This window comes from Erithacus rubecula (genome assembly GCF_903797595.1).
Source record: "Erithacus rubecula genome assembly, chromosome: 14".
Classification (NCBI taxonomy): Eukaryota; Metazoa; Chordata; class Aves; order Passeriformes; family Muscicapidae; genus Erithacus; species Erithacus rubecula.
The window spans coordinates 7,644,872-7,667,615 of record NC_136666.1 but is presented as its reverse complement, the minus strand read 5'-3'; the positions used below and the strand labels follow the sequence as shown (position 1 = coordinate 7,667,615).

At 49.6% G+C, this 22,744-nt stretch overlaps 1 protein-coding gene across 1 annotated transcript in view; it reads left to right on the top strand.

The window, feature by feature from the left end:
• The window catches only part of ST8SIA2 (ST8 alpha-N-acetyl-neuraminide alpha-2,8-sialyltransferase 2), a 31,115-nt gene that overhangs the window by 2,838 nt on the left and 5,533 nt on the right, over positions 1-22,744 (top strand). Inside the window, exons 2-5 of the mRNA XM_079318166.1 lie at positions 11,440-11,502; positions 13,418-13,546; positions 14,039-14,296; positions 16,295-16,588. Coding sequence (XP_079174292.1) covers positions 11,440-11,502; positions 13,418-13,546; positions 14,039-14,296; positions 16,295-16,588 — 744 coding nt within the window. The remainder of the gene's footprint in view (positions 1-11,439; positions 11,503-13,417; positions 13,547-14,038; positions 14,297-16,294; positions 16,589-22,744) is intronic.

Here is a 22,744-nt window from a genome sequence, read left to right as displayed (position 1 = left end):
ATGTATTGTGTGGCTCATCCTCCTTCACACCCCCCAGACCACCCTGGCTTTGGTCAGTGCAGCAGGGAAGGAGGAAGCTGCCCAGCTGTCCCATGGCAGGCTCGTGGCACTGGGGGGGCTGGGAAACACAGGCAGGTGCAACTCTTTTCTTCTTTTTCCTTGGCATCAAAACACTCTCTAATTATTGTGAGGAGCGAACAGCTTGCCCACTTTTACACGTACCCTGCCCCCTGCCTGTGATTTGGATTGTCTTTGGAAAACGTGCCTCGTGCAGGTGGGAGTAGGGGGGAGCAGATTTCTGTCACCTGCAAACACTGAGAAATTTCAGAAAGATAACGCAAAACGTTCATTAGGTAAAAAGTAAGAGAGAATATAATGCTACTGGCAAAAGGACAAAAAACCCAAACCCGTGCTGTTTCTCTGGACAGTAAGTTCCCCACATCACAGGTGAAGGGAGGTAGGAACTGAGGGCAGCTGAGCTGCTCTGCCTGCCAGAGGCTTCTGAGAAAGATGTTTGTGCCTTAAGCAGTCCCATCTCACTCCCGTAGACATCCTTATACCACCTTCCACAGCCAGGAGATGCTGAAACAAAGAGGTGTTGGGGCAAGGATGGAAATTGAGCAGCTTCTCTCTCCTGATGCTGCGTTGCTCTTGCTGAGCCCATTCCTCTCACCCTGCAGCCACCCCTGTCTGTGGGTTTTCCCCCTGCTACATCCTTGTCACTGTCTGGACGTGTCACCTATGGGTGTGTGGCTTGGGTCGGTGGGATGCTGATAGGATGCAGACGGGGATGCTGCTGGGATGCAGGTGGGATGCTGATGGAATGCAGGTGGGATACTGGCGGGATGCAGGTAGGATGCTGGTGGGATGCAGGCAGGATTCAGGTGGGATGCAGGCAGGATTCAGGTGGGATGCTGGTGAGATGCTGGCAGGATTCAGGGCGGGATGTTGGTGAGATGCTGGCGGGATGTCGGCAGGCAGGGACACGCTCGTCCCCTGGCCGGCGTGTGCTGCTCCGTGAAGTATTGCTGTGGTGAGTGGTCTTGGCACTTTGTTTCCGAGCAGCCAGCTGGTTCCGGGCTGCTGAACTTTTCCTGCAGCCCGGTGGCGCCTGTGTTTCCATGCAGCGCTCCCGCTCTTTGTTTGGCTGGCAGGAAACAAAAGACGCGCTCCCGGCTGCCTTGGGGAGCGCTGTGCCATCGCTCCATTCCTTCATCCCGGGCAGCGGGACGGACCTGGCCCGCACGGGAACACAAAGGACTGGCATCGAGTGGGCGATTATTGCCGGTGATGAGGAGGAAAATTCCTCTCCGGTTGAAGGGGAGTCTCTTTGTCACCCCGCGCCTGCTGTTGCGGTTCTGCAGGGGTCCGGCTGCGTCCCGATTGTCTGTAGAGGGAGCTGGTGACCCGCTGCCACCAGGTGACTTCTGGAATTAGCGTCTGAGCCATTTTAGGGAGCACTTGACACTTGGTAATGGGTTGGTCTTAATGTGAGTCAACCTTTTCCCTGCTAGCCAGACCACATGCCGTTCCATCCTGATTACAAGAGGAATTCTATTCTGCCGGCTCCAAGCGACGAATAGGAGTCTCTGGTATTGCTGGCTTGCCTGCCTGGAAGCTTGTCACTAAATTGCCACTTTTTCTCATGTGCCCTTCCCTAATGCCTGCCTGTCAGAGGCTCGGGAAGAGAGATTTTGTGTTCTTTATGGAGGCTGCTGCACTTGCTATGAGCGGTCTGGAGTCGTAATGCTCCTTGTCAGGGTTGGTCCGTGGGGTTTAAATGTCCTGCTTATCTCTGCCAGGCTGTGATTTACTGCACCAGCCCACAGTTAGTCTAAGACTTGCTCTCCACCAGAAAGTTTTGCTGGAGAAAGTGCTGCGTTCTACCAACAAGTGCTTTTGTGTGCTCTCACAGTGGGTGTGCACAAGCCAACAATTACCCAGGTTGGGCTGGAGGAGGAATAGCTCTCGGCAGGACAGGAGCCCACAGACATCCTGGAAGTATTCGTGTAAATGGAGCCAGAGGAGACCTTTGTACTCCTTGGTATGGCAGGACTCTAATGAAAGCCCCGTAACACATCAGGCTGAAAAATAAAAGCAATGCTGGAGCACTGATTTGAGTAAGAAAATACTCAGGGTAGGCTTTGATTGCAGCCCTCCTGACAATAACCTGAGCAGCTGATTTCAGGTTGGCTGCAGAGCTCCCTCTCCTCCCCATGAAGCACTCCCTCACCTCCTGCAGCCCTGCAGGGCAGGGCAGGCTGCCACAAAAACAAATCCAAACCCCTGTGCTCCTGCCTGGAGCAGCCTGGGGGAGATGAAAAGCCACAGCTTGTTTCCTTAAGCTGAGCTCTGAGGGAGTGGTGGGGGCAGAGGTACCTGGAGGGAGGGCTGGGGGCAGCAGGATGGAGAGCACTCGCAGACCCCCAAGCAAGCCAGTGGGATAGAAAAAGCTTGTGCTAAGGGATTTTCAGTAGGTCAGTTGAAAAGTTACTCCACAGTTCAGTACTGGTTGTCAGCAGCTTGCAAGACCCTCAAGGAGGAAATTTCTGGCCTTGCTGGTGAGGAGAGCTGTGGTAGGAGGATGCAGATCACCAGCCAGCCCTTCTTGGATGCACTGTGGCTGTAGCCAGGCCAGTTCAGTGAGCAATGAAGACAACAAAGCAGTTCCCAGAAGTGCTTCAAGTTTCCTTTTTGCACAGGTGGCCTTTTTGTGTCCCACCTCTAACCCTGCAAGTGCAGAATTCCAGTTGGGAAGGCAAAGGAAACCTTTCTGTCCCAGCAGAGAGCGAGGAGCTGAGAGAGTGTTGGCTCATTTAGCAAAGGCTTGTTGAGCAGCTAAACGGCGAGTTAAGTGATTCAGCCTCCCCTGGGACCAGGGCCAGCAGTGACACAGCAGACCCTGCTGCTGCCACAGCCCCTCCCAGCTTTTCCTGGGCATCACCAGCCCCTCCAGCCCTCCCCAGGCATCACCAGCCCTCCCCAGCCCTCCCCAGGCACAGATGAACTCAAGGGGTTGGTTTTCTCTCATGTGGCAGATGGGCTTTTGATCTTCCAGGAAAAGCATTTAACAGGAGCACCTTTATCTTTCCTTGGGCTTTCAGGCTGTCCTGATGATAAGAGAAGAGGAAATGGCCTCATCTAGCACCAGAGGACGTTTAGATTGGATAGTAGGAAAAAGTTCTTCTCTGAGAGGTCTGACAGGCATTGGCACAGGCTGCCCAGGGAAGTGGTGGAGTCATGATCCCTGGAGGTATTTAAAAGATGTGTAGATGTGGCTCTTAGGAAAATGGTTTCATGCTGGACTTGGCAGTCTTGGGTTGGCTATTGGACTCAGTGATCTTAAAGGATATTTTTTAGTCTATATGATTCTGTGACTCTACAGATGTTCTGCTTTTTCATCCTTGAGAATAGCACTGGTTAAATACATCAGGAATAGCTGCTGTAAAAATCAGTTGTACCAACCAAAATTAGACTTCTTCCAATTGCCTTCCACATTTGTTCTCCCTGGGCCTGGGTCATATCTTCAGCAGCAAGAAATAAGCCCAAGTACAACTTCAGACAATAATTATTTTGCTGCTTTTCTCATCCTCAGTTGCCTCAGGAAAGGAAGTTCCCTGGCAAAGCAAATTCACTGGAGGTGCAGAGTTTGAGGTGTCCTTCAACAAACACCACTGCAGAGCAGCCTGGTGTCAGCTTCTCAGTCCCTTGCAATGCAATAGGGAAAGAAAGAAAAAGGAAAAGGAAAAAAGGAGAATATCTGTACAGCTCCTTTTTCTTCACGTTTCCACTGTAAATCGTGTCTTGGCTGGCAGCAGCCTTGATGGTAGTGGCAGCCTTGGGAGATGCATCTTCATCAACAGCAGCAGAGTTGGCTCTGGTTGGGAAGTGAAAGGACTGATCCAGGGAAATAGGCACAGCCCTGCTGAAACCTGCCAGAGCAGTGGCAGTGGTGTGGGGTGAGAGCTCTTCCCAAACTGAAGTCTGAATACTTCTTACTATTGCAGATCAGGTCCTTGTTATTGCATGCAGAAATCCCCTGGGAATATCCAAACAAACAAACCCCACTCCAGGCTTGCCTTCTTCATGCTGAGCACATTGTCCCTCCCCATGCAGTGCTCTCCATAGGCAGGGCTGCTTTGAAAAGCACATTTTGTCACAGTTTTGGAGTGCTCTCTCAAGGCATCCTCAGCCAAACAGCATCCCAGGTATCACCCATGTGTCTGGCAGCTCCTCTGAATCCAAGGATGGTTCTTACAGCCAGGCTGTGCCAGCTTCAGGAATATCACTCAGCTCCAGCAGCAGCTACAGCTGGGGCCATGTTTCCCCTGCAAAGGTGAAGCATCATCATGAGGCATGTCCAGCACCTTTTCAGACACCCAGAGGCACACTCAGCTGGCAGCCAGCAGCTGCTCAGTGGGTAATTAAACTTCTTAGCACTGCCTGGATTTCCATGGTGTAGCTTTGTGGGCAGGGGAGGAGAGAGGAGGTCGAGCTCTGAAATCACCATGGGCTTTTCAGCATTTGCCAACTCGACACTGTGATCTGGGATCCACATCCCTGTGGAGGTCCTGGGATGGCTGCTTTGCTGGTTGTGGGGTGTAGCTCTCACCCAAACACTCCCAGCCCTCAGTGTGTAGGCACCAGAGTTATTTTGAGGATGCTCATAGAGCAGAGCTGCCCCAGGAGGGTGTCTCTGCCCAGGAGACATCCTCAGCTTCCACATCAACAGTGGAAGAAGAATCCACATGAGACCTTCTGCATTCCAGTGTGCTGCACTGGGAAGAGATGAGAGGGGTGTGGGAGGGTGAGCCCAAGGGCCCACAGCCCCATATGATAATGTTCCATGTTTTAACATTCCAAGGTATGTGGCACCCAGGATTCTGCAGGAGCCACTGGGATTTTTGGCCTCTGGGACAGGGATGCTCAGGGTGCCAGGTTCTGCTGCAAGCCTGATGTTCTGCTGTTTGTGCTCCCTGAGAGCTCTGCTCTGTTAGCAGGAAAAATGATCTCAGGACAAATGTGTAGTGTAGATGTGTTTTGTAAGCAGTGAAGCTTTTGTCTCAGCTGCTTTCTAGATCTTCCCTGGGCTTTTGGGGTTTTTACCTTCTCCCTTCCAGAAGGGAAAGAAGAGAAAGAAAATAAATTACACAAACATATACAAGATACACAAACACACACCCTGCCCAGTCCCAGGCTCCTCACTGGATCCTTTTTGCCTGCTGCTGTCAGTTTCTTTGGCTATTTCATTAACACAGCCAGAGAAAAAGAGCTGATGCCAGAAATAATGTTTTAAACATGAAGGATGGAATAAGGTCCTGCCAGTAGGCAGGATGGGGAGAGAAGTGTCTGATGTTTGAGCCCTGTGAGTATTTTGTCTTTGGAGCAGTGATAGAACAGGAGCATCTTGAGGTGATTGGGTCAGGCCATGCTGACATTATGGCATGAGGGTGTGAGAGCTGACACTCCACAGGTGTGAGACACTTTTCTGGCTCAGGAAAAGCTCATACTGGATTGGGCCCAGACTCAAGCAGGGACAAGGATTTGGTCACCCCAGTGCAGTGGTCCCCTGCAGTGGGCTGGTGACAGGCTGCCACAGGCATCTCTCCCATTGCCTCGTGTCCATGTGTTGTCAGAGCTGCACAGTTGCTGCTGATTTGTCACTGGTTTTGTCTCAGAAGTGTTTCATACTAATTGGCATGTTCCTTATTAAGCCATAGATGCCTGCTCTGCAAACTCTTCATTCCATGGTGTCCCCAGCAGACCCTTGCAGTGATCACACACTGTGACTCACAGCCAGACAGAGCTGTCAGGGTCAGACCCTGCTCACATTTACTCAGGAGCTGATGTGGAGCCACTGTCACCTCCTGGCAGGCAGGGATGAGCACTCCCCACCTTCCCATCCCCCTGTGGTCCCTGGGAAGGAGCCTGCAGAATGGGTGATGTGGAGGTGGGGTTGGGGTGTGGGAAGAGGTGACCAAATTAACAAGGCTGCTCTGTGTGGTTCTGGCAGATCTGCATTTCCCATGGCCAGTGCCATGAGCAGCAGTGAGGCCATTGGTGCCCCTCTGGTGCTTGCTGGAAGATGCTGCATTGCCAGCCTGGCTGCTCCTCATGTACCAGAGCTGCACTGGGACCCCAGCTGGGCCAGGTGATGGTTCTGAAAGCCATAATATGGACACACTTTCCCAAATGCAATTGTATGACTTGATAGAATTCAGCTTGGAACACTAAAAGTAGCACCTGATATTTAGGAAGTTTTTGACACTTGGGCTGCCAAGCTGTGACAATATAATCAAGTGAGATTTTTTAAACACACTGAAGTGTGATTTCGAGCATCTCATCAAGATGTATTGCAGAATCTTCTGTCCTAGCAGGCAACTGCTTTAGAAATGTCTTTCCAGTTAATCACCTGCTTGCCTGGGGAGTGTGGGTACCACAGCTACCACCCAGCAACCACCAGTTCTCTTCATCACAGTCTCCTCCATATCCCAGGGTGAGAGAGCCTCCAGAACAAGTGGTGGAATGGCCTGATGGGTTTGATGTCCCAGCTTCCCCCAGTGTGTTATGAGATGGGATGCAGGAAGGTGGGATGCTGCTGGAGCCTGGAAGAGCAGCATTCCTGGAGGGGAGGCAGTGCCAGGAGAGTGCACAGTGGAGGGTTTGAGTGCAGGAGCTCAAGGTTCAGAAATGCATCTCTGATCCCATCACTTCTCATCTAGCTTTGGCTTTTGTTTCTGCTTTGCAAATTGATTTACATGTGGGGCTAGCCAGCCCTTCCTCTTCAAAATTGTCTCTCCTGAGACAGCAGAGCGTTTGATGGATATGGGTGGATTTTGCCCTAAACTCCACAGTAACCACTTGAGTGTCTGATCAGAAGCCCACAAAGGGACTTAGCAATGAATGAGTAATTTTTCCATATTTTCAGCCATACTCTGGTGTGCTGATGGGAAACCAGGACACAATCTCCAAGGAATCCAGGTTGGATTTTGTGCTCAGTTTGTTCTCACTTTTGGCTCCTGGGATGCTTTGCTTGTCCACCCTGCAGGGTTGGGCTGGACAGGTTGGCATTTGGAAGCCAATTATTTCTCTTTCATAGACAACTTGGAAATGTGACATTTTTTCCCCAAAAGCCCTGGAGTGCTGCTCTCAACACAAACCCTGAATTTCAGGGAAAGGAAGGAAGGGTGGAAGCCTGTATCCTGATCCACATTTCACAGCACTGTGAGCATCAGCAGGAGGAAATCTCTAAAGTTTGGGAGGAGGAGAGCCATCTATATCCTTCATTTTCAGTGGCTGGGCAGTGTATCCTGTTCCCCAGAACTGTTAGTTACAGTGAGTGGGTCTGTGGCCACAATACAGGAACCTGCAGAGGGGCTGTGAACATCCCACTCCAAATCCCCATCACACTTGGGGAAAGCCCCTGGGGTGGGAGGACAGTGATAGTGGGTGAGTGGTCTCTAGCCAAGCCTGGCATCATGCTCATGTGCTCTTCAGATAGAAAATAGCAGTTCTGGTCTTGAGGAAAACATCAGAGCAGCCCTTAAAAAGCAAAGTAAATATAGGTGGTGATTTATTATTTTTTAAAAATAGATACAGAATGAGCACAGTCTGCAGCCATCTCAGAAGATTGTTGCCAGCCTCCTCTTTTTGGGCCAGTAAAACTCTTGCAGATTAATTCCTGTGGTTCTCTGAGCCCTCTCACCCAGCAAGAGCCATACCCACTCTCAGCAAGTAAAGAGCAGCATTTTCAAGAGGACAGGTCTGCTGGAAGCTCACAGTGCCTGCTCCTGGCTTGTGGAACTCATTTTTTGCTGTTAAGGGCCAAGCCACTTCATCCCCAGTGTCCCAGCTGTAAAACAAGGATCATAAAATGCACCTAATATAAAAGCAGGTTGTGAAAACCTAATTAGTAGATGTTAGTCTTTTGAACCCCTCAGGTAAAAATTGTGGCACTCTGAACTCTCTTCCTGGGGAATTCAGGTGGATGAATTCAGTTTAATAATCCCCCAAGGGACTATAATCTAACTTTCGTGTGGAGGAGGGAGGAGAGGAGGACTTGGGCTCCCCAAGGTCAGGAAGAGGCTGAGGTTTTGTTCCACCAGGAATGAGCTTCACAAATGTGGTTAAATGCAGGAGGATTGGAATGAGATGATCTTCAAGGTCCTTTTCAACCCAAATCATTCTGTGAGCTGTGAAATGGTTGGGTATGGCTGAAATTTCCAGTTCCTGTTCCTCATGCCCACTTCCCACGTGCATCACCTGCCACAAATGCTGGGGGGGAAGCAGGACTTGGGGGGGTGGGCATTGTAAAATACCCATGGAAAACACATTTTCTAGTTTGTGAGCCTGGGAACGTGGACGTGTGAAGTGTGCTCACCCAAGGAGGCTCTGTGACCTACTTGTTCAGTCAAAGCAGCTTTGATTTCACGTGTCAAAGTGGCTCGAAGCGAGACCCAACTCACCTAGCAACAATTAAGAGAAGCATTTAAGAAGCAGGAAACGATGAAAAGAGAAGCAAAAACCCTAAACAGGCCCATTCACAGGCACTGAATAGAAGTCTTTGCATACCTGATTTGTCACAAATTATTCATCCAAGAGAATTTGGACCTGAACCATAAGACAATTTTTCTTTTACATCCTCTGATATATGAATCAGTGTCACTTTACATCTGAGCACAGAACGTTTTGACCTATATAATATCTTAGTGGCAATGCAGCTTGAAAATCTCAGTGAAAATGAGAAAAGATGGCATAAGTCAGTAAGATGGCATTAGCACATATAGATGCAACTTATCACTGGAAAACATCCCAACAGAAGCCCAAAGAAAAATGTTTTGTAAATAATAGGATTAGGAATCAGGTTGGTGCTTTGTGGAGCTGGCTGTACAATGAAACTGATAACAACTAGATTAATAAGGCAATTCAGTCCAAACACAGTGTAGCACTAGAAAGCTTTTCAAAATCAATGCTATCTGTGCTATTTTAATCGAGGTTGGTCTTTGCCTTTTGAAGCAAAGAGATTTGAAACTCCAGGTCGGGAAGGTTTAATAAAATGGACTGGGGTTTTTTGTTTGTTTGTTTGAGGGTTTTTTTAACATCTGCTTCTTAATTAGTACCCTCCATTTCTAAATGTTTTCCTCTTCCCAGCTGGGGAAGTGAAGGCATGCAGGGGTACTGGCTTGCCTGTGTTGGTAATGAAGTATGGCAGATTTTGGAAAACGCTGTGCTTGGCTCAGTTTCTGTTGTTTTCAGCAGCTGGATTGTCTGGCTGGGACCCACCAGTGGCCTGAGCTGGGCAGGATGGCTGGACAGGACCACACACCCCATGGCATCCTACAGCACACATTGCCTTCCATGGTACAAAGGGAGATTGTAGGGAAAACGTCCTGAAGCTGTAGCATGGCACACCAAGCACCAAAAGACTGACAGTTTTGGGCATTTTAAGATCCACTAGACCAGCTCAGACCTTCAGCCAAGTATCATGTCCCAGCTTTGGGCAGTCTCCCTGTCTTGGAGAGAGAAACCAAGCCTGGCACAGGGAGCAGAGTCTTTGCCAGCATCTCAGGTGTCCAGGAGAGCATCGTGTCTGCTGCTGGCCAGCAGAGCAGTGACCTCAGTGCCATGGGAAGAGGGGTAGCAGAGCCTTGCTCTCCTCCACTGGAAGCTGCCCTGTTCATTTATGACAGCAGAACCCTTTGTGCCTCTGTCTGCATTGCAATATTTTTGCTTTTCACAGTGTGTGAGGGGGAAAGAGTAACCCTTGAACCCCTGGCATTGTCATTTAAGGGGTTCTCAGCTGGCAGCCAGTCCCCTTCCCCACCAGGCTGCACACAGGCAGAGGTGTTCTCAACTTGTCTTCCTCACATCCAGCATCTCCAGCCCCAACACCTGCCTTGATTCCAGGAGGAGACACAGACCTGTTGCTGGGGGCAGGAAGAGCCAGGCTGGATAAATGCATTTGAATAATAAGTTGTGATGTTCTGAATCCTTCCTGCTGTAGCCACAAAACATGGATGAGGTAGGAACTAACACCTAGAGAATAATCTCTGCTTCCTAATTTACCTTTTTTTCCTTTCACACATGAACCAGCATGTATTCAAGGAAAAAAAACCATTTCTTTCTCTAAGTTTTGTCTGTTCTACAGCAAGTGTGAAGGAGTGTGAATCCCATTTGGAAGCTCCTTCAGAGATGTGTCTGAGCAGGTGCGTGGTTTGCACACTAATCCAGTCTGCTCCCACACCCCACTGTGAACCCCATTAATGTGGAGGCTTCTAAATGCCACTAGGCTCTAGCAATGAGGCAGTCCTGCTGTTCCCTTGATGCACCAAAAAATGAAACAGCTCTCAGGTCTGTCACAGGACAGAGGAGTGACTGACTCAGCTGTGGATGGTCTCTGGCAGGAGGGAGGAAAGGGAAAACCATCATGGCAATTCCAAGGGTTTGATGTTATGTGGTGCTGAGGACTGGGCTCAGCCTAATGAAGGGACTTGTGTTGCATCCTGCAAGTCTGAAAATCCTTTTTAGTGGCACCAAACACACTCACTTGTGCTTTTTCTCTTTCATTTTTTGTCTAATGCATTTGGGATTTTTTTTTTTGAGAACTGGTAGAAATACATTCTCCTGAAATACACTTTCATTAAGGTATATATTTCTGGGTAGCAATATATTTGCTGGAAGAGAATTTGATTCTCTATGAGTATGCTCATTGGGACATCTGTGCAATGGGGACAACAAAACAGAGCAATGAGTATGTGGTGGTTAAAATGTGTCTGAATGGGAGCCCAGCTCCCTTGAGCATCACGAGGTGGGTGACTTGTTCTTTGTAACCCCTTTGAAAACAGCAGGCTAAAGCAAGAAGGAGCTCTGCAGCCAGCTAGAAAGGTGCACTGTGAGTATGAAGTCTCCACAAGTCAAGGAGGCTGGTCATTCAATCTGAATAAAATAGAAATACTGAATGTTCTCCACTAAAAGCCCAGGTGAAAACAGGGAATCCTGTGCAGATCATTCAGTCCTTACCTGAAAAGGACAGGGAAAGTCCTTTGGCAGCCTGGAGAGGGAGGAGAGCTTCTCTGTACTGCTAGCAGCTGGGTATGAAGAGACCTAGAGGTGTGTTTAGTGCAGCTGTGGGGTGCACAGTGCTGCAGCAGCCACACCAGGTGTGTGTGGTGGCTGGTTTGATCACACAGGTGCTGTTGGTTGGGGTGGCTCAAGGTGTTCTTTGCCAGGATGGTTTCACAGTCACAGCAAGGCAGCAGTGATGAGGGGTGAAAAGCCCCTCAGAGGCATCAGGATACCTCTCTTCTGGATGGGGTGGGACAGGGCAGTGTGGCAGTGTCTCAGAGTCCTTCAGAGCAGGACTCTGATCTCCTGACTGTTGAACAATGCTTGGCAGAAAGGAGCTGGATCTATAAATAATGCATTTCCTTTGTCTTGCAGGAGTTCTGGAGGCAGAGGTACAATCAGATCAGCTGTGAACAGCTTACATAGCAAATCTAATAGGTTTGTAAATTAGATTTTGTGTTCATTTGTTTTTGCTGTAAGGCAGCTATTAATCTGCTTCTCCTCTTCGCTGGATAGTGCTGTTCTTATTTAGCAAATGTATCTGTTCCTTTTCACTTCTGCTTTGCATTTTCTTAATCATTTCTCCCCCTCCTTCTTCCAGCTCAGTGCAATAATCATTTGCAAATAACCAAGGATCTGGAAGTTGTGGTGATTGAGAGAATGAGAAAGAGTTACTTATTGTGAAAATAAGTCAGTGATAGAGTTGCTATTTTCCATAGTTTTAAGTGCTATTAGAGGAGAGATCACTGTGTTTGGGATCAGAACTCCAGTTTTATTGCAGTGCACTCAGTAACATCCCTGTGTGGCAGAGTCATTCCCTGGCACCCCAGCCCCTTTCAGTGTCTCTCTGTGTTATTTTTACAATGATTCCATGTCAGCTCAGCATTGCCAAGTGGCACATTTGAAAAGCTTAGTGAAGGCATGCAAGGAAGAGTGACATCATCATTCTGTGATGATGTCAGCACCCATGACCAAAACACAGGAAATGGACAAAACTAGAAAACCATAGTTATTCCCAGGATTGCTTTACCCTACTTCCATTATGATTTTTGACACCTTCTAGGTAAGGTTTCCAAGACATGAGTGATGCAGCAAAATGCAAAAAGCAAACAAATCCAACAGACTGGCAGCCTCTGGAGAGGTACTGTATACACACACATCAGGACACTGGCAGCCAGCATTTATAAACACATTTCCTTGCCTTTTTGAAGCATTATGCAGTGTGAGCCACACTGTGTCCTGGGGAGCTCTTTCCCTGGGCTGGGGATATGTCTTTCTCAGGAGCTGGATGTTTGAGGACTCCATGAGCCTGAGCCACCACCTCTGACCCATCTCTCACTCTGCTCCCTCCTTGAGGTTTACATGCTTTATATAAATGCATTTATTTACAAAGCATTTCCCAGCTGGAAAAAGCCCTTTGCAGTGGAGAGGGAGATTCCCTTTAGCTGATAGTGAGTGCTTTGACTGTGTATTTTTCAGAGTGCTCTGAAGTGTGAAGGCTTTTTTGGGTCTGCAGATACACATGCAGCTTCTTGATGAGATGCTTGGCTTTTCTTTTTGGAGGGCACCTGCCTGGAACTAAATATTTGGAGGTTCCTTCAGTTCATGCAGTTTGATTTAAATGTCACATAAGGGCTGATTTGCTGCTTTGAGCAGGGATTAAACCCTGGGGTCTCCCAGTGATCTCCAGCATCTGTCTGCTGCTCATTTCTTGGTCTGGAATAGGTGATATGGGTGCTGAAATCCTTGTGCTCAATTCTAAGCAGGGAAGAAGTTTCCAGTGAAACTGCCCCTCTTTAGTACAGGATGCTCACAACCAATCTCACAAGCAGCACCAAGCAGCTCAGCTGAATTCATTTCTCCTCTGGGTGAAGAGAGGGTTGCTCCTCTCTGGTGAGGATTTTAATCTTTTCCAGGAGCTGAGCTGGCTTCACTTTGGGATGTTCATGTGTAACCAAAAGGCAACAGGACAGCCACCTTGGTTAGGAAGTTTCTTAGTGAATTTTGGGGGCTTTGGGGTGTCTTTTCTGTGCCCATCTGCCAGCCTGTCACTGTGTGTTTTTTGTGCATGCCTTCCTGCAGCTCAGTGTGCAGTAGTGTGTTTTCTGTGGAGCTTTGTGCCTGCCTGTCAGTCTGTGTTCGTGGAAGTGAGTGGGTATTTAAGGATCTCTGTCTGTCTGCTTGAGTGTAGCAGAATATGAGCAGGCTTTCACTTCTTGTTTAGCTAATAACTACAATTTTGCTTTTCTGATGAAGTTTGAATTCCAGCAGCCAGAGCTGAAGACTGTGATTAGAAGTGCCATTGGGATGCTAACAGATTCTGTCTCCCTCTCCCCAACTTTCTTTTCTCTAGAGCTGAAGTAGTAATAAATGACTCCTCATCTCCAGCTGTTGTTGACAGAAGTAATGAAAGCATTAAGCACAACATTAAACCAGCCTCATCCAAATGGAGACACAACCAGACACTCTCTTTGAAGATCAGGTACTGGTAATTACCTGTAGGACAAGAGACAGATTCGGTCCTCTCCAGTGCAAGCTGGCAAATTGTATCATCTAAAGAAGTCAAGGAAGAAATAAAGAGTTATCTCCTGCTGAGCTAGGCTTCATATCTATAAGTGATTGCTTGGAAATGAATTCCCAGCTGAGCCAGCTGGCCTGGAAACAACAAAACAAAGAGCACTTGAGCCCCTGTTTCTCAGGCCAAGTGGACTTTGTGTGTGCAGGTGGTGGGTCACAGAGGGAAGGAGACCTTCTTGCCTGGGTAAACTCAGAGGTTTGCACCTCCCAGTGGTGGGCTGACTGTGGTAGCCTGCCCCAGGCAATGAGGGGAGAGGGAGCAGGCACTGAGATGGAGATACCATTTTGTAAGCTGTGCCTGGAGAGCATGGCCAGACAGACTGGCCAGAGAGTGAGGGCAGCCAGGGGCGTGCCTCTGTACCTCACCTGATAAGGCTGTTTTCTTCCCTGTGCTCAGGAAACAGATCTTGAAGTTCCTGGATGCAGAGAAGGACATTTCAGTGCTGAAGGGGACGCTGAAGCCGGGGGACATCATCCACTACGTGTTTGACAGGGACAGCACCATGAACGTCTCTCAGAACCTGTATGAGCTGCTGCCCCGCACCTCTCCCCTCAAGGGCAAGCAGTTCCCCACCTGTGCCATCGTGGGCAACTCAGGGGTGCTGCTCAGCAGTGGCTGTGGCCCTGAGATTGATGCTCACAGCTTTGTCATAAGGTAGGGGCTGGGACCCTGGGCAGCTGGGGCAGCACAGCCTCACAGCCCCACCTGCATACACACAGCTCACCCATGCAAAGGTCCTGATGAAAGCATTCCACTCTTCTCCGGGTGCTCCCCAGTTCTTGCAAGTGCACCTTGTCACCATTAACCCCCCTCAACACCCTCTTCTCTCAGGTTTGTCCTCTTGCAAACAAACCTCTCACAAACCTGATTCTCCCCCAAATCCCTTCTGCCCTCGGGCACAGGGTGCAGCACACAATGCCCTGACACCACACTTGTGCATGCCCAGGTGTGACACTCCCTGTGTCCCCTCTGTCCCCCGTGCCATTGTCCCTGCAGCAGCACGTCCTGAGCCCCCCTGGGACACACCAGATTCACTGCTGGAGGTGTCTGAAGTGGAGAGGAGGAGCTCCTGCCCTCCCAGCCCGAAGCCCCAGTTAGCTGAGAAGCTGTGGAATCCACAGATGATTTATGTACATGCAGAGATTTGTTTTCTGGTGAGTCTATTACGAGGACAGCCCAATCCATCAGCAGCTCACAGAGGCGGTGCTGGCGTGACGTGGGAATGAGGATAATGTCACCTCTGTCCCCCACTCAAACTCTGCTGCTCCAGCTGCCTGGCTGCTGGCAGCTCCAGCCTGTCCACAGGGGATGGAGCATTATCCTGAACTGCAACATGAGTGAGCAGAGGGAAAAACTGCTTATTTTGGTTCTGGCAAAGTTTAGTATGGGGTATTCATGTCAGGCAGCAAAATTGCAGGAGAAAAGCTTTTCTGGATTTGAGGATGGGGATTTTGAGCAACTTCTCCCCTGCCATGTGCTAGTGCAAGTGTGGCACAGCACATACCACACTTGCCACTGTAGGTTGTCTGAGCCACTGCTGGAACCTGCATCTTCCTGAGGAAGCTGTGCTCCATCCAGGCAGCCTTTTCAGCAGGGTTGGCAGTGACCAGTGACTGGGTCTGTGTCCAGGATACAGGTCCAATGTTTATTTTTACTGAATTCACTCCTGTGATGAGTCAATCAAAGAGCCCCCATGCCAGTAGCTGGATTTTCTCTCCACCATTCCCTTAGTTTCCCCATCTGTAAGTAGAGAAAACAATAATAATAGCTGATTGTTGAGGCAGATGGTTAGGGTGCATTTCCTGCTCATTAAATACTGTAACCTCACTCAAACACCACAGCAGAGCACTCTGTGTATAAACACATGGGTACCCTCTGGTTTTTAGGATGCTGAGGGATCATCTCTCTGCCTCCCCCCATCAGCTGGTTCCCACTGCCATTTCCCCTGTGCCATGTGCAGGGCACAGTCACAGATTGTCCCCGTCAAGGAGCTGTAGGAAGCCACTCTACAACAAGGGAGATTTGTTGGCAGTTTGTCCCACAGGCTCTCAGCCCTCATGCTGGTGTGACACAGGGCTCAAGGTACATGGCCTGTACACACATGTACAATCTGAGAGGAGGCACCAATGAACACTACAGAAAAAGGTGCTTTTTGAGGATCACAGCCTCCAGAGAGCCAGGCCTGTGGACACCATGTCCTGGCACCCCCTCCTGCTGGTGTCAGTATCACCAGTGGTGCCACCAGGTCTGCTCTTTGCAGAGACAGGATAATGTTACTCCAGCAGGGCTGGAATTAAAAGACAAATGCTCTCCTTGAGTAGAAAAGGCTGTTTTGTCTAAAATCTGCCATGGGAGCTTTGTTGCTGACGTTATTTGTAGGCTGCACCAGAAGAGCCACCACTCCCTTAAACCAAGAGACACCACAGTTGTGGGTGACATTAGCTTTGTCCCAGAGGGACATGTGTGCACGTGCCATCTTGCTGAGGGATGCTGGCCTGAGGTGTCTCATCATCAGTGATTTATTGCAGAGGGTCATCCCTAAAGCGCGGGCAGATGGGCACATTGTCACCAGCCCTGGTGACACCCTCACTGTGCCTGCCACTGCCCTCTCTCAGTCCCCTGAGCAGGGCTGTTGGGTGTTTCTCCTTACAGGTGCAACCTGGCCCCTGTGCAGGAGTACTCCCAGGACGTGGGCATGAAGACAGACCTGGTGACCATGAACCCCTCGGTGATCCAGCGCGCCTTCGAGGACCTGGTGAACGAGACCTGGAGGGAGAAGCTGCTGCAGCGCCTGCACAGCCTCAACGGCAGCATCCTCTGGATCCCAGCCTTCATGGCCAAGGGGGGCAAGGAGAGGGTGGAGTGGGTGAACGAGCTCATCCTGAAGCACCACATCAACGTCAGGACTGCCTACCCCTCGCTGCGCCTGCTGCACGCTGTGCGAGGGTGAGAGCCTCTGCTGGGCTGCAGAGATCGTGGGCTTGTGCTGCAGGAAAACACACCTTGTTACCTTCTGCAGAGCTGAGATGGGGTGCTGGATGGGCCCTAGATAAGAGCTGGAGATCACCTTAAACAGGCTCCCCACTCTGCTCTCTGAGGGCTTTTAGCAATATCCAAACCTCCAGTGCTCTCCTGGGTGTCACCATTACTCCCAAGGGGTTAGGGCTTTCCTTGGAGAAATGTGTGTGCACTGACCTAGCAGTGAGATTGGTCACCTCGTGCTTCAGTGGCAACAGGGGAGATACAGGTTGGATATTAGGAAAAAGTTTTTCACACAAAGAGTGATAAAGTACTGGAATGGTCTGCCCAGGAAGGTGGTGGAGCCACCATCCCTGGATGTGTTTAAAAAAGACTGGATGTGGCACTTGGTGCCATGGTCCAGTTGAGGTGTTAGGGTGTGGATTTGACTTGATGGTCTTGAAGGTCTCTTCCAACCTAGTCATTCTATTAATTCTGTGAATTACAAATCTGACACATCTCCAGTGAGGGAGCTCCTGTGTGAGCCTGGGTGGGAGGGCAGTGACATGGTCTGGTCCTGCTGATCAGATACACAGATGTGACTGGCTTTACTTTGAGGGAAGGAAAGGGTCTTTCTGTTCTCAGCTTGCCTCTTCAGGTGTACAGGAGACACAGGTGTGGTGGGGACAAGGTGGTTATAAAAGAAAGAGAGCCCCAGGGGTGAGATTTTCATATAAATGACTTGGGAATGGGGTAGGCTCTTGATTTTGTATTATATTTCTCTGGGAAGATCATGATTCCTTAGGCATTTAGGGAGTTGAAGCAGACAATGACTTTTGCTGGGATGACTTATGGCAGTAGTTGTCCTGTGATCCTGACTAGACCCATTAATCTCACAGGATGGGAATTTCCTTGTGTAGCTGGTGCTCCCACTTCTAAGCCTCAGCATTAATGTCCCTTGGTTTGCCTGAGCACTTCTCCTGCACACCTCTGAGTCTGAGCTCTGCAGGTCAGTTGTTCCCTGCTGGGTGTTTCCTGTCCCAGCTCAGGTGTGTGTCAGTGCTGGGGGTGGGCAGGGGACAGATTTTGGGGTCATTTCTGCCAGGAGCAAGCCCAAGGAGAGTCTCCAGGGCAGCCTGGGGGGCTGGGAGGAGTGGAGTGGTGCCATGGTGCCTCACAGGCAGCAGTAATGAGCAACCACCACATCTGTCCCAAGTGCCTGTGTTGGAGGTTTCTCTGGGCCAGAGAGGCATCTCACAGAAAACAATGGCTTTGAGGAAAAGAAAGGGAAGGAAATGATACCACAACTCACAGAAGAGGAAGAGAGGAAATAAAAAAAAATCCCACAACCCAAATTCAGAGCTATTTCTAGCTATAATTGACTTACTTTCATCTGTCAAAATAGAATTAAGCTCCTGTAATAAGCCCTCTAAATCAACAGGCTGCTAATCCTGTGCTGGCAACCACTCCTAGTGCCAGGAACTTCCCATAGGAAGCTTTGCAGAGGAGTTGGCAAGGGTTAGGCATCACTTTCCTGTGGGAGAGGAGGATGCCTGCACAAGCTCAGCTGCTGAGCTTATCTTCCAACTCACAGCATCTTCCTGGCCTCCCTGTCACAGCCCTGTGCTCCAGCTGGGCTGGCTGGCACACTGTGTCCCTGTGGCTGGCAGGACCTGCCTGGCTGGAGAGGGGCAGGGATTTTGGGAAGCCCAGGGAGCAGTGCACCCATGGCTTGGAGCTGTGTCTTCCTTTTGCACGTGTTTCAGAGTAACCATGGGCTTTACTGGGGTCTCCTGCAGGGAACGTGGGTTTGGGCTTGTCAGAAGCTCCTGGGCTCAGAGGGATGCAGTCACTCAGAGCAGCAGGCATGTCAGGTGGGCTGGGGGTGCTGGGGATGGACATGGCAGCAGCACATGGCTGGACAGTTTGCTGGGGGCAAACTCCAAGGTCCTGGCTGGAAATAGAGCCAGGACCTCGATGCTGTCCCTGGGGCTGGTCACTGTGCTGGGGCAGTGGAGAGGGTGGCTCCTGGCAGCACTAATTCAATTATAACCACAGAGGCCAGTGCTAATCCTCATCAGGGACTGCCCTCTGAGCCACAGGAGCTGCTGCCTGACCTGCCCTCCTGCTCTCACACTTATCAGCAGCAAAACAAGGATGCCTACTGATTAGCAATTAATCTAATGAGAACTGCAGCCCCCTTCAGAAAGCCAGAAGTGATGGGAGCATTTCAGCACTGACCCTTTGTGTTGTGGCTTGGCCCAGGGGCTCACAGAGGGGTCACCCAGGGCTGTGCAAGTCTGGGGGAAGACTGGAGTCTGTGTTAACCCTTTCCTTGGTACAGCCCCCTCAGGTTTGGGTGGATTTGAGAGTGACTCAGGCAGAATTGAATGAGCTGGGCCCAGCTGAGGGAGGTGGCTGATGCTCTTGGTGCTGTTAGGAAGTCTCTTAGGTACCAGTAGGGTTGTCTTGACCATCTGCTCAGGGTAATTGATATGTGGTTTGGGGTGAAGGAGTCCTTCCTCAGCTCAAACTGACCAGAACCACTTGGAGTTTATAGGACTTTGTTCATCTTCTGTGTCACTGTCCAATTCCTATGATCATCCCCTCCTTCTGCTTGTGAGGGGCATGGTCTCCAGCAGCATCCTCTGTCTCTCCAGCTCTCTCTGTGCTGGTTCATAGCACTGTGCTTTTGTTTGACAGATCTGAGATTTGTGAAACAAATACATTTTGTGGCATGTGGTGTGCAGCAGAGAGTGAATAATCCACAAAGCCCCACAGCTCATCCCTCTCTGCAGCAGTGGGCTGCTGGTGCAGAGAGGTCCCATCTTCTCCCTTTTTGGGTAAAACTACCTTTATCATCTACCCTGAGTTGATTTGGAAGTCACAAAGAAATGAGAAATGGGGTAGGTTTTTCAGCCAGCCACCTCTTTATATTTTTCTTTCCCCAAGGAATAGCACTTTCTACAAAGGCTGACATCTCAGCCAACTTCAATTTGACCACAAAAGTGTTGCCTTTTCTTTCTCCACTACCAGCAAACACATTTGTGAGCCCTTGACTCCTCCTTGAACCACAGTATTTATTGTCCTGCTCTGCTTTCCCTCAAACCAAAACACATTTCAGTGGCAATTGAGCGTTTTTCCTATAATTTCAGTGTATTTTGGGGCATTTGTAGAGGGTGCATTGCTGAGATAAGTAAAAAGCATTTAGTTTTGTTGTCCTTAACAGCATCATTTGAGGCATCACCTTTCTAGCTGTGAGGGTGCTTTAAACATTTGCTGATAGCTTTTTGTGTTGTTGCTCTGGATAATTTGTGCAGTAGGATGGAGTCTTTTCTCACACAGTTCAGCTCACACCAGGAGGGGACAGAGCCTTCAGCATTCCAGTGGAGGAGCTCAGAAGGAAGCCAGGTCCCCCCCAGGGCTGAAGAGGGGCAGTTTGGTGGCAGGAGCCAGCCCTGGGGACAGTGCTGTGTGTCAGGGGGTGCGTGTGCCTTGCTTGCAGCAGTTCCATGAAACATCCCCTGAGGAATTCCTCTGCTCCTCACCTGGCTGGGGAGCAAGCAAGCCCCTTATAAATTGCCTGTTAGTGTCTCCAAAAAGCCTTGTAATCCCTATTGCCAGGCAGCTTTTGTTAGAGAAATAACAGGAAATGCAGGAGGAGAGGGAAAATAATGGTGTCTGGAGGTTTTTTCTTTCACTCCTTGCAGCAAATTCAGGGACACATTTCACTTTGTCTGATCTGCTCTAGCATTTCTCACTGTGTCCATCACAAGGGTCTCTTGGCACTAACCAATTCCAGTCCTATAAGATTTTGTTAAGTGCTTCTTGAGAGGAAAAAAAAAAAAATTAAAAATCAATAAACCTTCCAGCTGCTTGGCTTGGTCTCCTGTTAGGTTTAACATCCAAACAGCTGTGACTGCTGGCTCTTCAGGACAGCCTTGCCCAGGGTGCCACAGGCACTGAGACCTGCAGCCTGACAGGCACAGGGTGCATTCATCCTTGCCTTGGTGTCTGCCTGTCCTCACACAGTTGGGGTTTCAGGGCATTATGCCTTTCCCATGCATCAGCTGTGGAATGTGAGGGGAGCCCTCGTGGTGAAAACCCACACCTGGTCCCCCCTCACCTTGTGTCCCCATTTGCCACATCCATTCCAACATCCTTTCCTCACTTGCAGCCACACAGGACGTGTGCAGGTGTTTCTCCTGCCCTGCTGCATTGACTGCACTCTCTTGCATCCCTGCACAGCCTCTGCTTTTCTCTAACTCATCAAACTTATCTCCTGCTTCTCCTTTTCACAGCCCTCCCAGCTTTTCTCACCCTCTATCTCAAGGCTGGTTCTGCTGTGTCCAGCAGTGTCAGACCAGCATCACCCACTCGTGGGTTTTCTAAACCACCTAATTCATGATTCCTCCCTTTTGGAGTTTCAGGCTTACAGGGACTCCTCTGAAATACCTGCCTTGGGGTCTTGTGCCTTAAAGCCCTTCCCCTAATCATTAAACAAATGGTTTAAGGACTGTGGTCCTGCACTCAGGTAAGTAAAAAAGATGTCCAAAGGGTGTAGGGAAAGAAAACAGCCATTCTCAAATGTGTGACTGGAGTGGGATGTGAGGGAGAACTGTGAACACCCCATAAGGCCATGTGTGGGTTAGATCAGTGGATATCCTGCAAAACAAGCCTTTGTGTGAGCTGTTATCCCCACATCTTCTGCACTTGAGGCACGTTGAGCCTGAGCTGTGGTGTGTCAGCACAGGGGGCCCAGGAGAGTTAATTTGTTCCTGTTAATCTGGAAGATTTAGTCTTTTTCAAAAGAAGTGAAGGGGCATAGAAAGGAAAGGTGAAAGAAATAAAGTTATCCTCAATTATTTTCCTTTTCTGTCTGTTTGGAAGTGCTTTAACTTGAGGGTGTTGAGTACCATATGAGTTTGCAAAGGCATCACAGAGCTCAAGATCTGAAGGAAAAGAGTTTTTTATCTGTGGCTCAGAGATGGTTTGCTTGTGCCAAGTCACCAAAACCAGAACTGGGTTGCATAGTTTGGATCCAGTCTAGACAAGGAGGCTGGGTTTGGTGTCTGGGCTTTGCCCAGCCTGTGGATAAAGCCCAGCTGACACTGGATGCAGTTTTTGGAGTCAGCGTTAGCATCTGGATGGGGGCCTGCCTGTTCCTGCTTGTCCTGCACAGCTCTCATCACTGTACATGGCTCTTGGCTGTTCTGGTGAAGGTGACAGAGGGAGCTCAATACCTGGACAGAAAAGGCTGGAAGAAGCTGAATGGGAGGATATCAGTTGCTCTCTGAGCACCAGCAGTTCATGTCCATCCACCCAGCTCTGGGATATGTCCTGTCTCCCCCACACCAGCATCAGTCTCACTCTGCTCCTCTGTGCCTGGCTCTCCTGGGTATTCCTGGGAGCAGGATGTGTGTGGCAGACTGATAATACACTGCTGCCAGTCAGGGACTAGCACCTCCACAACAGCTTGTGTTTATATCACACTTTATGAATTAGCTCTTTTGAAAGAGTCTGAAATTGCATTATTTCAGCTATTCTGATTTGTATCATGAAATAATGCAGCTGATACTGCTGAAATTTGATTTCTTCATTGACCTATGTCTTTTATTCATTTCATCAGGGCAATGGATTTTCTGTTAATTTTATCCTGTGGGTTAACCCTTACCTGGAGGGTACAAGTTATTTTAGGTTTTTCTCAGGCATCTCTTAGAGAGCAGTCCTTGGATGCTGCCTGCAGGGAGGAATTTTGCACCCAGCATTCCAGCCTAAATCCAGGCTCTTCTCCCCAGATTCAGTGATGCTGGGGGAGGATGAGCACTCTCAGTGTGGTGGGTACATGTTCCAGGTGTGCAGTGGGGAGGCTGCCACCTTCCCTGGCTGGGGTGGCAGCTGTGGCTTCCTAGGGGCAGCTTCACAGTGTTGCCTCCTGATTCCCACTGGGCTTTAATTTCCAATAGAGCATTTTCTTTCCCTGTGGCTGCAGAGCAGCCTCACAAGAGGCATGCACTGATGGTCAGGCACCTGGCAGCAGTTCTGCTTAGGAGCCTTCTCATCATCCCCAGTTGAGGATTAGGAGATGAGGAGCAACCAGAACCACCTCCCAGCTGTAGGATGAGACTCTCTGAGCTGTTCTCC